We start from the raw sequence: 17,887 nt of genomic DNA, 5'->3' as shown, positions 1-17,887 counted from the left end.
TTTTTTTAACGTGGTAATATATTTTATTTTTTTTAACATTTATTAATATTCATTTTTTAGAAAAGTTAACATGGTTACATGATTCATGCTGCTACTTTCCCCTTCACCCCTCACCCTTCCCCCACCCCTGGCCGATGTGCATTTCCACTGGTTTTAACTTGTGTCATTGATCAAGACCTATTTCCAAATTGTTGATCATTGCACTGGTGTGGTAGTTTCAAATCAAAATCCCCAATCATGTCTGCCTCATCCCATGTGTTCAAGGAGCTGCTTTTCTTCTGTGTTTCCACTCCTGCAGTTCTTCCTCTGAATGTGGGTAGCATTCTTTTCCATAAATCCCTGAGAGTTGTCCTGGATCATTGCATTGCTGCTAGTACAGAAGTCCATTACCTTCTATTTTACCACAGTGTATTGGTCTCTGTGTACAATGTTCTTCTGGCTCTGCTCCTTTTGCTCTGCATCAATTCCCGGAGGTCTTTCCAGTTCACATGGAATTCCTCCAGTTTATTATTCCTTTTAGCGCAATAGTATTCCATCACCAGCATATAACACAATTTGTTCAGCCATTCCCCAATTGAAGGACATCCCCTCATTTTCCAGTTTTTTGCCACTACAAAAAGTGCAGCTATAAATATTTTCATACAAGTCTGTTTATCTATGATCTCTTTGGGGTACAAACCCAACAATGGTATGGCTGGATCAAAGGGCAGGCATTCTTTTATAGCCCTTTGAGCATAGTTCCAAATTGCCATCCAAAATGGTTGAATCAATTCACAACTCCACCAGCAATGCATCAATGTCCCAATTTTGCCACATTCCCTCCAGCATTCATTACTCTCCCCTTCTTTCATTTTAGCCAATCTGCTAGGTGTGAGGTGGTACCTCAGAGTTGTTTTGATTTGCATTTCTCTAATTATTAGAGATTTAGAACACTTTTTCGTGTGCTCATTGATACTTTTGATTTCTTTATCTGAAAATTTCCTATTCATGTCTGTTGCCCATTTATCAATTGGGGAATGGCTTGGTGTTTTATACAATTGCTTTAACTCCTTGTATATTTGAGTGATTAGACCCCTGTCAGAGTTTTTCGTTATAAAGATTTTTTCCCAATTTGTTGTTTCCCTTCTGATTTTGACTACATTGTTTTTGTTTGTACAGAAACTTTTTAGTTTAATATAATCAAAACCATTTAATTTACATTTTGTAATTTTCTCTAACTCTTGCTTGGTTTTAAAGTCTTTCCTTTCCCAGAGATCTGACAAGTATACTATTCTGTGTTCACTTAACATGTTTATAGTTTCCCTCTTTATATTCAAGTTGTTCACCCATTCTGAATTTATCTTGGTGTAGGTTGTGAGATGTTGATCTAAACCTAATCTCCCATATTGTTTTCCAAATTTCCCAGCAGTTTTTGTCAAATAGCGGATTCATGTCCCAAAAGTTGGGCTCTTTGGGTTTATCATACACTGTCTTGCTGATGTCACTTACCCCAAGTCTATTCCACTGATCCTTCTTTCTGTCTCTTAGCCAGTACCATATTGTTTTGATGACTGCTGCTTTATAGTATAGTTTAATCTGATTTTCTTTGTATCATCTTTTACCTTCTTTGCTTTGTTTTAGAGCTGATTAATTTTGGCTTTTAAGACTTTTATTTTCTTGTTTTAGTTCATGTATTTCCTTTTTCAAATTATCTTCAGCCTCTCTTGATTGTTTTTTGAGTTCCTGAAGTTCTTGAGTTAATTGAATTTTGAGATCTTCCAAAGCCTGTGTCCAATTCGCTGGAGCTTCCTTATCTTCTTCTATTTCATTTGCTGTTTTTTTGCTTCCTGGAAAGAAGCTGTCAATTGTCATTTCTTTTCTCTTTCTCTGTTGTTTACTCACATTTTTTTCCTTTTCTGTTCTGCTAGTTTAAGCAGATGGATTTAATGAGCTTTGATGAAAGATCTACCCCTAGCTGGCAATGGAGGTTTGTAGTTATGTTCTCTGCAGTCTATGGGGGAGGGGTGTTGGAGTTTCCCTGCCCTCTGATGTCTGTCCAGTTGATGGGATTAAGCCTAGACTGGATTAGTCTGTATTGCTTAATGTGCCCTGAGGCTAAAACCTCAGAGAAAGAGAAAAAAGGGGGGAGGTAGGGGGTCAAGATGGAGTGTTTTCACTAAGCTGTCTAGCAGTAGGGTCCCTCTGCTTTGTCCTGCTGTTAGACCTGTTTTTCTTTCCTCTCGAAGCACTCCATTCTCTCTCTCAGTGTTGTAAAGCAAGTAGGTCTGAAATTTTGCTCCATCTAAGTCATCATCTCCCGAGCATTTTTCCTGTGTTTCTCTGGCTTTCTCCTCTAGCCACCTCCCCAGTGCTTGTGTTGAACTCCCCAAGTCCTGAGTCAGCAAGGTCCTCTCTCAGGGCCTGTGAGCCCGCCCTCCAGGAGATTTCAGGGGCCATTGGTGACTTAACATATCCCGTGGGGGAGGGGTCCTGGGATTCCCCTTCTATACCCTCAGACCCAATAGTTCAAGAATTCCAACCTTTTTCTTGGCGTACCTCTTTAGCTGTCCAGCAGTAGGATCCCCCTGCTATGTACTGTTGTTAGATTTGGGCCTCTTTCTTGTCTTGAAGGGCTTTGTTTTCTATATCTATGTGAAAAGGGTGGGAAGATTTTAAGATTTACTCCATCTAAGCCACCATCTTCCCAGAATCCCCCAAAATTAAGTTTTATGAGAGATATAAGGGAGGAAGCAATATATTCTAAATATGAGACATAATATACAGTGGTATTAAGATAGGACATAGAATGTTAGTTCAAGAAAGGAAGAGTAAAATAAAATAATTGAAAATATAAGGTGCAGTGAGACTGTGGAGTATTCAAAATACAGGCCAAGAAATTTGTACATTGAGAAAATGTAGAGCCACTGACAATTTTGAGTAATAAAGCAAAATTGTCAAACTTGTGCTTTCATAAGATTATTTTAGTACCTATATATAATGTAGAATGGAGAAACTGTTAGGAGAGAGAGAAAACTTTCACAATAATCTAGGTAAGAGTTTATAAGACCTAGATAGAAGTAGAAGTGAGAGATATATAGATTGAATTGTCAAGATTTATTGTCTGATTTTGAAACTCAAGAGTCTTGGAAAGGAAGCTCTTAGCAACTCTTGAAAATGTTTATTTGTAAAAGAGGATTTTTTACAAATATTTAATTAAAAGTTAAGTTGTTGTATCACCATAGTAGTGTTAGCTCTTGGCTTGATTCTGAAGACACAGAATTTTCCCTTAAACCTAAATAGAACTGGAAAATTTGTTTTCATACCATTACACCTGAGTTTTCAGTTAAATAAAATGGAAGAGATAACAGTTTATACTTTCCTACCTGTGATTTAAAAGTAACTGCTGACCTCTCAGAAGGTAATTATTATATTCTCATTATTATTATATTACATATTATATATATTATATCCTCATACAAAAAGAGTAATTTACCTTGTCACTGTCCTCTGATATTCTAACAATGAATAATTTCATTAACAGATCCGAAAAAACTAAATCATACACCTGTATCAGCTATAAGTCAGTCGGCTCAGCCTCTTCCTCGTCCATTACAACCCTTGCAGCCTGCCCCCTTGCAGCAGGCTGGGGTGCCAACAAGTGGACCATCTCAAACCACCATACACCTACTACCTACAGGTATTATTTGCTTAATAGCTTTACCAGATTTTAATTATATAAAATAAAATCTTGGGGTTAGCCATTTGTTTTCAGGTTTGGGGAGGGGTTTTTTTTTGTTTTTTTGTTTGTTTGTTTTTAATTTTTTTAAATTTGAAATCATCTTGGAGGGATGTGACTCATAGAAAATAAGCAGAATTGTTAAAAAGGAGGTAGTTCAGCATTACATTATCTTCTATCTTTTTGAGAAGTTACTGAGTTTTCATGCTGGGAATTAAGATAGTGAGCTGAGTAAAGGACGTTCTACTCCCCCGATCCTTCCACACACAAAACAAGGAAATAAATCATCTCAAAACAAAGAAATGCTGGAGGAACACATCTTACTGGAGTAAGCGGAGAGAACAGCCCAAGCAGCAACTCACTCTGATGTGGCAGTGGAGTGCCTGAGGCAGTGGAACCCAAAGCAAGGCACCTTCCCTGCCTAGCTCAATTTGGCAGGGGCAGGGAAGTAGCACAGTAAGCATCAGCTCAGGCCACAAAACAGAAGGGGAACTGGTAGTACAAGATGCTGAATATAGCTGGACAGAACAGCTGCAAACCTCCCCATAGGAAGCCAACAGTGTCACCTCCTTGACAGACACATATGAAGAATGAAAGCAGCTAGTCCTGCCCCAACTACCAGAAAAGAATACTCTGAAAGGTTGAACCAATGCACCCTCTATACCAGGCACAGAGAAGGATTTCAACAGATAGTTAAGGTAACGGGAGGAAAAAAACAACTAGAAGAATGAGCAAAAGACCAAAAAACAAAACAAAACCAAAAAAAAAACAAAAACCTGACCATAGAAAGTTTATGTTAGTGACAGAGAAGATCAACTCAGAAGATAACAATGCAAAAAAGGAAATGTGTGAAACCTCAATGGAAAGTGTGAAAACATGTCAAGCCTCAAAATAATCCCTGGAAGAAATTGTGAAGAAGTAAAAAAAAAATTGAATACTAAGAATTTTAAGAAAAACTCAAAAGGTGAGAAAAAGCTAACTGAAGAAAACAACTCTTAAGGAATAGAATTGACCGAGTAGAAATGGGGGGAGAAACACACACACACATACACACACACACAAAGATAACTCTTTAAAGAGTTAAGATTAGCAAAATGGAAAAGGAAATACAAAAACTTAAGGAAGAAAATAACTTTCTAAAAATTAGAATTGGATAAATAGAAGCTAATTGAAACCATAAGACAAGAAGAAACAGTAGAATCAAATCAGAAAAGTGAAAAAAAATAGAAGATCTAGAATATCTAAAACAACCAACCTAGAAAATAGATCCAGAATCTATATTAACAAAAGAGGAAATAGAATAGTTAAACAACCCCATCACAGAGAAAGAAATTGAGCCAAATCATCAAAGAAGTCTCTTAGAAAAAGACTGATGGACCAGATAGATTCAGAAGTGAATTTTACTAAACATTCAAAGAATAACTAACTCCAATAATACATATATTATTAGAAAAAGAGGAAGAGGAGGCAATCCTTCCAAAAGCTTTATAAAACAAATATGGAAGAGATAAAACAGAAAAAAAAGTAGACTAATTTCCCTAGTAAATATTGAAGCAAAAATTTTAAATAAAATACTAGCAAGGAATTTACAATATTTTATCACAATAATAGTACAACACGATCAGTTGTGTTATATACCAGGCATGCAGAGATGGTTCTACTGGGAAAACCATCAGCATAATTGATTATATAAAAAATAAAATCAACAGAAATCATGTGATTTGAAATAATCATAAATAATAGAGGCAGAAAACGCATTTGACAAAATATAGTATCTATTCCTTATGAAAACGATGGAATAAATGGAACTTTACTGAAAGTGATAAATGGCATCTATCTAAAAGCATCAGCAAGCATTATCTATAATAGGGACAAACCAAGACTCTTACCAATAAGATTCAGGTAAAGCAACCATTATTATTTAATAATTGTACAATAAATGCTTGCGATAACAATAAGAACAGAAAAAAGAAATTGAAGAAATCAGAATAGGCAACGAAGAAACAAATTTATCACTCTTTGTGGACAATATGATGGTATACCTAGAGAATCATAAGAGAATCAGCCAAGAAACTTAATAGAAATAATTAATTTTAGCAAACTACAGTATATAAAATAAAGCCACATAAATCATCAGCATTTCTATTTACCACCAACAAAAACCAACAGCAAGAGTTAGAAAAGGAAATACCATTCAGACTAACTCTAGACAATATAAAATACCTGGGGGCATATCTATCAAAACAAAACATCAATTATCTGAACACAATTATAAAACATTCTTCATACAAAGTCAGTTTTAAACAATTGGAAAAGCTGAGTCAATATAGTGAAAATGATATTCCAACCTAAATTAATTAGCCTATTCAGTGCCATACTAATCAAACTACCGGAAATTATTTCATAGAACTAGAAAAATTGTTTAAAACGTTCTTCTGGAAGAACAAAAGGCCATGCATATCAAGGAAATTAATGAAAAAATATAAAGGAAGGACCCTGGCTGTACTAGCAAATTATTCTTTAAAGTGGTAATATGAAAACAATCTGGTACTAAGAAATAGATTAATGGATTAGTGTTCGACAAGTCCCAAAATCCAGGCTTTAAGGGAAAGATCTCATTAGTTCACAAAAACTGCTAGGAAAAAACTAGAAAGCAGTATAGCAGAGATTAGACATGGACCAACATCTCACACCATATGCCAAGATAAATTCAAAATGGATACTTGATCTAGAAATAAAGGCTGGCCCCATAAACAAATTAGGGGAGCATGGAAAATTATATCTATTTGACTTAAGGATAAGGGAAGAATTTGTGACCAAATAATGCATAGAGAGTATTACAAAAATAAAATAGATAATTTTGAATGTGTTATAAATAAATATCAATATGGAGACTTATTACTTGATTTATAAACATTTATTAGTAAAGAAAAAGAAAGAGAAATAGGATTCTCAGCCATTCTAACTAATAGCAAATGTCAACCCTCCTTTGCAGAGAGTTCTAGATAAGAGCTCAGAGACAGATATGGAAATAGAGAGTGACCCCACTTCCTGCCCTAGCTTTTCAAACTGTCTTACTATTCCCTTCATGGTCATGTTGCACTGGCTCTGCCACTTGACACTATGTCTGTGTCCTTGCCACTAGAGTGCACAGGATCCAAGTCCCCTAAATATAATTAATTCATACAAATTGCATCAAATTAAAAAGGGTTTGCACAGATAAAACTAATGCTACCAATATTAGAAGGGAAACATCAAACTTGGGGGGGGGGGGAAACTTATAGCAAGTAGCTGACAAAAAGCCTCATTTCTCAAATACGTAAGGAATGGAACCAAATTTGTAAAATTACAAAATGTTCTCCAATTGAGAAGTGGTCAAAGGATATGAACAGGCAGTTCTCAGAGGAAGAGATTAAAACTACCCATAGTAATGTTAAAAAAAAACTCCAGTTCACTGTTGATTAGAGAAATGCAAATTAAAACAATTCTGAGATACGGCCTCACACTTAACAGATTGTCTAATGTGAAACAGAAGGCAAAATGATAAATGTTGGTGAAGATGTGAGGAAATTGGGACACTAATAGTATATTGGTGGAACTGAAACAACTATTCTGGGAAAAATTTTTCTGGAGAACAATTTGGAACCAGGTTCAAAGAGCCAACAGAAAAGAGCATACCTTTTGATTTAGCAATAGCATTACTGGGTCTGTATTTCAAAGAGATCAGCGATAAGGGGAAAGAACCTATCTGTACCAAAATATTTTTAGCAGCCCTTTTTGTAGTGGTAAAGAATTGGAAACTGGGGTTGTCCATCACTTGGAGAACAGCTGAACAAGTTGTGGTGTATAGTTGTAATGGAATACTATTGTGCCATAAGGAATGATGAACAGGATGTGCTTAGAAAAACCTAGAAAGACTTACACAAATTGATGCGAAATGAGCAGAACCAGGAGAACAATGTGTATGCAGTAACAGAAATATTATACAACGATCAACCATATTGCCATGTAATATATATTTCCATATTGCTCATGTCCTGATAGAAGACACATATCACATATATGTGTGTGTGTGTGTGTGTGTGTGTTCTATAATACACACACACACACACACACACACACACATATATATATATATATATATATATATATGGAAGGGGGAAAGAGTTGTCTTAGGCTTTGGGATAGAGACAATCTACTTGTTAAAAATAAAAGATAAACTAGGGTAGCAAAGAGAGCTAGCTATTTTCCTCAGAGAAGGGAAATCAACTATATCTTTTTTAAAACATGGTTAAGTGGGAGCAGCTAGGTGACTCAATGGATAGAGATCTAGGCCTAGAGAACGGAGGTCCTGGGTTCAAATTTGGTCTTGGACACTTCTAGCTATGTGTCACTGGGCAAGTTGCTTAACCCCAATTGCCCGACGCTTGCTGCCATTCTGCCTTAGAACTTATCATCAATTCTAAGACTGAAGATAAGAATTTTTTAAAACAAATAAAATAAAACTTTTAGTGGAGGGATCAAGTCATCTAGTTATTGAGTCCTTGGTGAAGAACTCACAACCTAAATTTCCTACAACTGTTGAATTGGGGTTACTAGTCTCTTATGTCTTTCCAAATATAGAAGCCTATTTCCCTTATTTGTTTTCATAGAGAATAAAGAAGATATTGAGCTTGAAATTTCTCTTGTCATTTTATATATGTTCTAATCAAATAAAATGTGATATAAAGGCATTTTATAAATTTTGGTTAGCACTGGCATTTTTGCATTATGTTTATCAGATTTATTTGTAATCTCATTTTAATGCTAATTAAATGCTAAGTTAATAAGAATATAGCCAAGAATGTTGGCTTTTATTCTGTTTGCATAACATATAAAAGCTATTTTCATTTAATGGTAAAAACCTTTTTTGTTGTCGCATATTTGTTAATGTACTTCCATTTCCTATCAGCTCCAACAACCGTGAATGTAACACACCGGCCAGTGACTCAGGCTCCTACAAGACTCCCCGTTCCAAGAGTTCCTACTAATCACCAAGTGGTTTATACCACTCTCCCTGCACCACCAGCCCAAGCTCCAGTAAGAGGAGCAGTTTTGCAAAACTCTACTGTACCTATACGGCAGGTCAACCCTCCAAATGGTAAGGCACACTATTTAAAATCTTTAAGATACTTAGCCAATTTTTAGGAAAGAATAACCTGTTTAGAAATGAAATGACAAAACTGCCTCCATTTTTATTTATAAAGACCAATAAAATTTCATTTTTCTTTCAACAGGGAACTAAATTACCAATTGGTCTTTTACATTATTTGAATGTTTTGTCTTGTTTTTCATTCAGTTTTGGGTTAACTGGTTTGTGGCATGTTTATTCAACCATAAAATTTAAATTTAAATGTCCATTATTCTAAAATATACTTCCTTATGCATAACTACTGTCAGAGAGCTTTCTTACTAAAAATATCTTTTTTTCCTTCAACATTCAGAAAAGAAAAGAATATTCATAGTTGTAGTTGTGTAGATATTGGATATTTTTCAGGTTTAGGAAAGGAATAATAATGAGAAGAAAGGAGATAGAGAAAAGGATGTTGGTAGCCGTCTTGTAGTTTAAGGCTTAATTTGACTCTCGGGGTAGGGAAAAAAAGAAAAAAGGTTCCCTGAGTAAAGGTTGGGGATTGCTTCATGAGATTATGCTTTCTGTTTTGAAGAAATTCTTCCAGTTTCCATTCCTTGCTCCCTTTTCTCTCTTGTTTTGTGCTAGATAGGAAATGAAGGATCATATGTTTCTGATTCATTGGTGAGACATTGTTTTGGGTTAATATCTTGTTATAGGAGTAGAGCATCACATCACCTCTATGGGGTTTTGGGGGAAGGGGTGGTGTTTGTTTTGTTTTTGTTTTTGTTTTGCTCCTCTGCAACTTCTACCTATCTCTTCTAGTTTTGTCATCTATTTCAACCTGAATAAATCTAATGATTCTTCCATGTGATAGTTCTTCAAATTATTGAAGACAACTCTTATGTTTCCCCCTACATCTTCTCTTCTTCAGGCTATATAAGCATCCTTTTCATTCTAGTCACATCTGGTTTTAACTTGAGAAGCTCTATACATTTATTGCTAAATAATGTTCTTGGGTGCACAAAACTAAACAAACTACTTAAGATATGCTCTGACCAAGGCACAGCAGTATATTCACATCCTCAGTCTTGGCTACTTTTCCTCCCATAATGGACTACAGATCAGATGAAATGTAGAAGGGCTTTTTTTCAAGTATAGATTTTTACTGCAAAGCTTCTGAAATGCCTTTTAACTCTGAGGACTGTGAATATGTAAGAAATCAAAAGCATTCTCAGCCTTATTCTTTTCCCTGGCTTCAAAAATATTTGACTAATTAGAATTTACTATGATTCATCGGGTTCACATTTATTAAATTCTTTAATCAAAGTTTCACTGAACTTAGAATAGACTGGTGATAATGTACTTTTTTTTTTCTTGTGGTAGGGGTCACAGTGCGAGTGCCTCAAGCAGCTACATATGTTGTAAATAATGGACTAACCCTTGGGTCAACAGGGCCTCAGCTAACAGTGCATCATCGACCGCCACAGGTGCATCCTGTAAGTAATTTGCTATTATGAGACCATTAACTATACAAGCAATTTGCTAAATTGTTTGTAGCAATTCCTTCTTATACGTTGTTATATTGAAGCATATATGCTGAGAGAAATATACTTTGCCTAAGATCTAGTTGTAACTTATTACAACTAAGTTATTAGGACTTCATAAAATGAGTTCCGAACTGTGTAAATCATAGAGGCAAATTCAGATAATTTGACTTTACTGTATGAAGAGATAGATGGTTCAACTGGTAGTGAAAATGAAATGTTCTGAGTAAATAAAGAAGCTCAGAATTCTATAGGATACCATTTTCATCTTGTGCCTGTAGGTGAAAGACTTGAATCAAACCTTTGACTGTTTTGATTTGTTGCATTATTAAATGCTGCTGAACTGAATGTATTTTTTGATTATTTTAAGGTGCAATAGAAAACCATTTTTTCTTTTACATTTGTCCTATTTCCTGGAAACAGCATGACTTCTCTTTAGTTTTTGATGGTTTGTTTATATTTAAAGAATTTATGATTATATACTATTTGGAAAGAATATATAACTATTACAACAACAACTGCAACAACTACTACAACATTGGGTGGGTAGGGGAAGAATTGAGGAGCAACAATTATTAAAGTGCCTGCTATGTGCCGGCCACTATATACTAGGCAGTAGGGATATAAAAAACTAATCTCTACTCACAGTGAGCTTACATTCTTATGTGAGAAACAAAATACCTATGTTAAATATGTACTGAGTAAATATAAAGAGAATGCCTGGTAGTTTGGAGGGGAGGACCAGGAAAAGCTTCATGTAGATGTTGATTTTTGAGCTGTATATTAAGTGAAAAGAAGAATTCTTTGAAAAAAAAGAGCGAATCCCTAGCATGAGGCCAAGGAGAGGCCTGGCCAGAGCAGAGTCTCAAGACCAGGTGATGAAATGTGATGTGTCAAGCTGTGTCTTAGCATATGAGCAGAGGAAGACTAAAGAATGATAAACCCTGGTTTAGAAGGGATTGAGTATTATATTTGATCCCAGAGACAATAAGAAGCATCTAGAGTTTCCAGAATGGAGGAGCAACTTGGTCAGATTTTGGAATTAAGGAAAGTTACTTTGGTAGCCATGTAGAGAGTTGACTAGAATTAGAGAAATGTGAGAAAGGTAAACCAATTAAGAGGCTTTTGCAATAAGCCAGAGAAGTAATGAGGGCCCAAACTAATGTGACTGCATGAAGAGATTTTGGCAACTGGGTGGATACATGGGATTAGGGAGAATAAAGAATTGAGATGTGTTATAAATAAAAGGGGTCCAGTGGAGATGTATAGATGTTGATGTATCTACCTGTACTCTCCTCAGCTGCAGTTGATGGAGGAACACCCACTCCTAATACCTTTGACTGCTGCTGTAAGTTATCCCTTCTTTCTAACAGCTGCCCAAGCAAGGACCCTCAAGAGGTTAGATAGATGAGTAACCTTTCCAGGTCCAACCTGGGGTTGGATAGATTAGTATTGGGCTATTGATTTGCCTTGGATATAGGATCTGACTCGTTTGTCTCCCTTCCCAAGGGTCATGATATAAAGACCACTCAGGAAGGTATTTGTTGTTGAACACTCTTTATTTACAAACAGGGAAAGGATAACAAGGTCAAGGATTGGGGATTGGAGACCCTATTGATCTATTATCTATAAACTAGTTGACAGTCAGGACTGGAGGCTATTGATCAGGTGGAAGCTGGAGATTTGCTCACTCCCACTACCTCTGGCCAGACCTGGCCACAGCCAAGCCAGAGTATAGGGAAGCTATTGATGCAGCTGTATTGATGATCTTATTCTCTCAGCTTTCTCACTACCAATGTTGGTGATGCACTAGCTCTCATAGTCTATCAGGAAATAGCTTCAGAGTTATTCCTACCCTCTTCTTCATAGACCTCCCTGCCTCCCTTCAACCACCCACTCAATCCAGAGAGACTTCCCAGTCCAGAGATTCTTGTCCAGAGACCTCCAGAGAGAGACCTCCTCAAAGTGGCTGTCACTGGTATTTATACCGTGGGGCCAACCAACGTTGCCCCTGGCTCCTGGCACCTGGGAACATTTTGAGTCTTTCAACTGCCATCCCTGTCATTCAAGGTGGCATCCATCACTTCCCAGATTATGAATATAACAGATGGTACCCAAGTTACTAAGGTTGGGGACTGGAAAAATTATGGTGCACAAGGAACAAAAAGTCCGTATCATTCAATAGTAGACTTTATGGGATGGAGCTTTAGGGAGATCACTTTGACAATTGAGTAGATTATAGTATGGAGAGACGTGAGAGAGGTGAACTCACCAGCAGACTCTTACAGTAACTGAGGCCTTGTCACCAGAGTGATGGCAAGTATTAGAGGACGGAAGGTGTTTACAAGAGATCTTACAAATGGAGACTTGATAAGACTTGATAACTCAGTTTTTTTACATGTTTTTATATCATGGAAACAACCTATGTCACCTATGTATTATCTTAGCAATGAGAAGTGAGAAATTACATCAGTACAGATAACAGTATTTTTAATAGATTTTATAAATGTGTTGCTTCTAGTCAGCAAACTTTTGACTTATTTTTCCAAGAAGAGAAAAGTCGTAGTAAAAAGCAATATAAACAGAGAAACATTGAAAAGTAAAACCAGTTTTTAAAGAATACTTGGCAAGAGACCCAACTAAAAAAAAGTCATCTTAAGGGCATTGAAGAATGAAATTAAAAGATACCAGTTAGAGAAACAAGTGGAAAAGTTCAATAAAGATTTATCACAGCAACTTTTTTTTTTAACACCAAGGGCTGTGGAACATGGACCACAACACTTGAACCTTAATATTACACTCCTGGAAATGGCATTTTAAGGGAGCCAAAAATAAAAAGAATTAAGTTAGAAATGGCAGCCAAATTAGATCAGGTGTATAAAGAAGACTTACATGCTGTCGAAGAGAGAATTGTAATTGAGGGTCTGCTTTTCAAGTATCTGAAGAAAAAGAACGCTTCAAGACCCGAAGGAGAAAAAACCTTAGCTTTTTTACTATGCCACAGCAAAATAAAAAAAGCTGGGTGGGAGTGCATCAATAGCAAACTGAAAGCAATATCGATATATTTTGCAAATGCTTCCTAAATCTTTATGAAAATACTTTATACTTAAGTAGAGGACAACCTTGATGAAGGTAATACAGTCGAACCTTGGTACTCCTCATTAATTTGTTCCAAAATGCAGGTTGAGTACCAAAAAGGGTTTAGTACCAAATGAAATTTTTCCATAAGGAATAATGTAAATTGAATTAATCCATTTCAGATACCCAGAAAACCCAGATTTTATAAGGTATTATTTGCTTTAATGGAGTTATAGTCCACTAAATAAACATTAGTAATATATAGATATAAATAAAAATCAATAATTAGAGTAAATGAAATTATTTTAACTTATCTATATTGAGAGGAGTTCATGGTCTAAGGGGATGGTAAGAAAGAGAAATGTTCTTTTCTGGAAGAGGAGTCCCTTCCATAATATCTGAGGGCAATTGACTCTCTGAAGTTCATTCTCTTAATTTTTTCTGTCCCTTATCACCCTTATCAACCCTGCTTGAGATTTACTAGGTATAAGCTTCACAAGAAACCCTTCCAATGATGTTTATTTTTGTCTGCATTTTAAAATTTCTCTAAAATGGCAAATGGACTGATCATTTAACAAATTTACAATTCTGCTTGTTAAAGCATTTTTAGGATAGTTTTCAACAAAGTTTTGTACTTCTACCCATTTTGCACACATCTCCTTGAACAAAGCGGAAACATCCTCCTTTGCCTCCTCCTCACCTGAAGAAAACTCCCTCACCACTAGCTATTTCTGCTCTCTTTGAAGTTCTTGCAGTTCCTCAGCCAACAATTTCTAGCAAGTGCATCAAGTGCTAAGCAAATGCTGAATGGTAGAAAAGGTCTGTCACACTGAAGTGAAAGGGGAAGGTAGGCCACAGAGGCAACTGAATCTACAGCAGCATCTTCTAAAGCTCTCCGCCCACAAATGGCAAGGGGATTAGACAGTTCAGAAGATTATAGGAGTCTCTTTGCTAGCATTGGATGCAGGACTCTGTTACAACCATGTAATTCTGGTTCTCAGACTCAGGGTGAAAAAAGAACACTAGCACTCTAGAACATTTGACTATAGGTGAATAGGGACCCTGATCACAGTTCTAGGGGAGAAGAAACTGCTTATGGTCACTAACAGACCAGAGCAAGGACTAGGAGAATAATAAACACACCTTTCCTTAGATAATGCCACATTGAAAGAATTAAAAACTTACAGGTCCCTAGAACTAGCTCTGAAAGCAACTGCATAAAAAACTTGAAACTTGGGACAATGCCTCCCTCCTCAACCAGGAGCAGAGTGCAACTTTAACACTTTTTTTTTTTAGAATACAAAACTTGATCACAGAAATTTATATCATTGATAGGGAAAATCAAAACACAAATTCAGAAGACAATAGTGTCAAAACTGCTACATTCAAAACCTCAAAGGAAAAATGTGAATTAGTCTTAGGCCCCAAAAGAATTCTTGGAAGGGGTCTAAAAGGATTTAAATAATCAAGTAAGAGAAATAGAGGAGTAATTGGAAAAAGAAATGAGTATGCAAGAAAAATGTGAGAAAAATAGTCAACAGCCTAATAAAAAAGGCACAAAACTGCTTAAGGAAATAACTTCTTAAAAACAAAACAGGGGCAGCCAGATAACTCATTGGATTTAGAGTCAAGCATAGCAAATCTGGCCTCAGGCATTTCTAACTATGTGATCCTGGGCAATTGCTTAGCCATTGCTACTCTTCTGCCTTGGAATCATAACTTAGTATTGATTCTAAGACAGAAGGTAAGAGTTTAGGAAGAAAGGGAGGGAGGGAGGGAGCCAAATAGTAAAAGAAGCACAAAAATACAGTGAAAAGAACACCTTAAAAAGAAGAACTGTGGGGGGCAACTGGGTAGCTCAGTGGATTGAGAATCAGGCCTAGAGACAGGAGGTCCTAGGTTCAAATCTGATCTCAGACACTTCCCAGTTGTGTGACCCTGGGCAAGTCACTTGACCCCCATTGCCTACCCTTACCACTCTTCTGCCTAGGAGCCAATACACAGAAGTTAAGGATTTAAAATTAAAACAAACAAACAAACAAACAAAAAAAGAAGAACTGGCCACATGGGAAAATATATACAAAAATTCACTGAAGAAAAGTAGAATGCCCAAATGACAAAGGATGTACAAAAGCTTAGTTGAGAAAGTAAATCCTTAAAAAATAGAATTGGACAAGTGGAAGCTAATGACTCCATGAGAGATCAAGAAACAAACAAAACCAGGAATGAAAAGAAAATAAAAGAAACTATGAAATACCTCATTGGAAAAAATAAGTGACCTAGAAAATAGGTCCAGGAGAGAGAATTTAGGAATTATTGGACTACTTGAAAGCCATTTTAAAAAAGGGAGCCTAGATATCATCCCTTAAGAAATTATCAGGGAACACTGTTCTGATACTCTAGAACCAGAGTGTAAAATAGAAATTGAAGGATCATTCACTAGATGGAAATCTCCAAATGAAAGTTCCCAGCAATATTATAGTAAAATTCCAGAGCTTCCAGGCCAAGGAGAAAATATTGCAAGCAGCCAAAAAAGAAACAATTCAAATAATGTGGAGTCACAGTTCGGATAGCACATGGTTTAGCAACATCTAGAGCAGTGATTCCCAAAGTGGGTGCTACTGGTGGGTGCTGCAGCAATCCAGTGAGGCAGTGATGTCCACAGGTACATTTATCTTTCATATTAGTTGCTATTAAAATTTTTAAAAACTAATTTCCAGGGGGCTAAGTCATATTTTTTTCTGGAAAGGGGGTGGTAGGCCAAAAAAGTTTGGGAACCACTGATCTAGAGTAAAAGATCAGAAAGCTTGGAACATGATATTCCCGAAATCAAAGATGCTAAAATTAGAAACAAGAATTGCCTACCCAGCAAAACAGTGTAATCCTTCAGGGGAAAAAATGGACATGCAATAAAATTAGGGAACTTTTTCAATCATTCTTGATGAAAAGACTGGAGTTGAATAGAAAAATTGATGTTCAAATACAAGGCTTAAGAGAAAGCTAAACAGAGAAGAGGAATCATAAGTTAAATAAATTCTTATCTACATTTAAAGATGGTATTTGTAACTCTTAAGAACTCGATCATTATTAGGGCAGGTAGAAGGAGTATGCATAGAAAGAGGGCATGGATGAGTTGAATATGATGGAATGACAACTAAAAACAAACAAGAAGGAATGAGGGAGGAATACCCTGGGAGAAGCATTGAGAGAAAGGTAAAATTGGGTAAATTATCTCACAGAGGCATGAAAGGTTGTTTACAATGGAGAGTAAGATGGGAGAGGTAGGGAGGGAAGCACATGAATCTTACTCTTATTGCTCAAAGAGGGAATAGCATACATACTCAATTGGATATAAAAATCTATATATCTTATTCTATTAGGAAAGTAGGAGAAGAATGGGAAAAGAGAAGGGAAGGGCTAAAAAAGGGAGGGCAAATTGTGGGAGATGGTGGTCAGAAGCAAAACATTTTTGAGGATGTATAGAGTGAAAGAGAGAGTAGGATAAAGCAGAGGAAAAATAGGATGGAGGGAAATACACAATAATCATAACTGAAAAAGTCTTACAATGAATTCTCTTATAAAGGCCTCATTTCTTTAAAATATGGAGAACTGAGTCAAATATATAGAAATATGAGTCTTTTCCCCAATTGATAAATGATCAAAGGATATGAACAAGCAGTTTTCTTATGAAGTAATCAAAGCTATGTATAGTCATATGAAAAATGCTTGAAATCACTGTTTAGAAAAATGCCCATTGGAACAACCCCGAGATAGTACCCTACATGTATCAGATCAGCTAATATGACAGAAAAGGAAAATGACAGATGTTGGAGGAGATTTGGGAAAAATGAATTATGGATTTGTGAAGTGATTCAGCCATTCTGGAGGGCAATTTGGAACTATGCCCAAAGGGCTATAAAACTGAATACCTTATGACCCAACAATATTACTATTAGGCCTATACCAAAGAGATGAAAACTAAACAGAAAAAAAACCCCATACAAATAAAATATTAATAGCAAGTGACAGCAAGGTGACTCTAGTGTATTGAGAGCCAGGTCTAGAGATGGGAGGTCCTGGGCTTAAATCTGGCCTCACACTTCCTAGCTGTGTGACCCTGGACAAGTTTTGTAATCCCCAACTACCTAGCCCTTACCATCTTTCTGCCTTGAAACCAATACACAGTATTGATTCTTAGAAGAAAGATAAAGAAGGATTTTAAAATATATATCAACTGGGGGCATCTGGGGAGCTCAGTGGATTGAGAGCCAGGCCAAGAGACAGGAGGTCCTAGGTTCAAATCTGGCCTCAGACACTTCCCAGCTGTGTGACTCTGGGCAAGTCACTTGGCCCCCATTACCTACCCTTACCACTCTTCTGCCTTGGAGCCAATACACAGTATTGACTCCAGGACAGAAGGTAAAGGTTTAAAAAAAA

At 36.4% G+C, this 17,887-nt stretch overlaps 1 protein-coding gene across 2 annotated transcripts in view; it reads left to right on the top strand.

Moving 5' to 3' along the window:
* The window catches only part of LOC123249305 (activating transcription factor 7 interacting protein), a 139,224-nt gene that overhangs the window by 116,219 nt on the left and 5,118 nt on the right, over window positions 1-17,887 (top strand). For both annotated transcript variants that reach the window (XM_044678298.1, XM_044678297.1), the window contains 3 exons: window positions 3,521-3,676; window positions 8,667-8,855; window positions 10,212-10,324. In XM_044678298.1, the coding sequence (XP_044534233.1) occupies window positions 3,521-3,676; window positions 8,667-8,855; window positions 10,212-10,324 (458 nt within the window). The remainder of the gene's footprint in view (window positions 1-3,520; window positions 3,677-8,666; window positions 8,856-10,211; window positions 10,325-17,887) is intronic.

This window comes from Gracilinanus agilis, chromosome 5 (assembly GCF_016433145.1).
Source record: "Gracilinanus agilis isolate LMUSP501 chromosome 5, AgileGrace, whole genome shotgun sequence".
NCBI lineage: Eukaryota > Metazoa > Chordata > Mammalia > Didelphimorphia > Didelphidae > Gracilinanus > Gracilinanus agilis.
The sequence above is the reverse complement of the archived record's forward strand: the minus strand, read 5'-3'. Positions and strand labels throughout refer to the sequence as shown.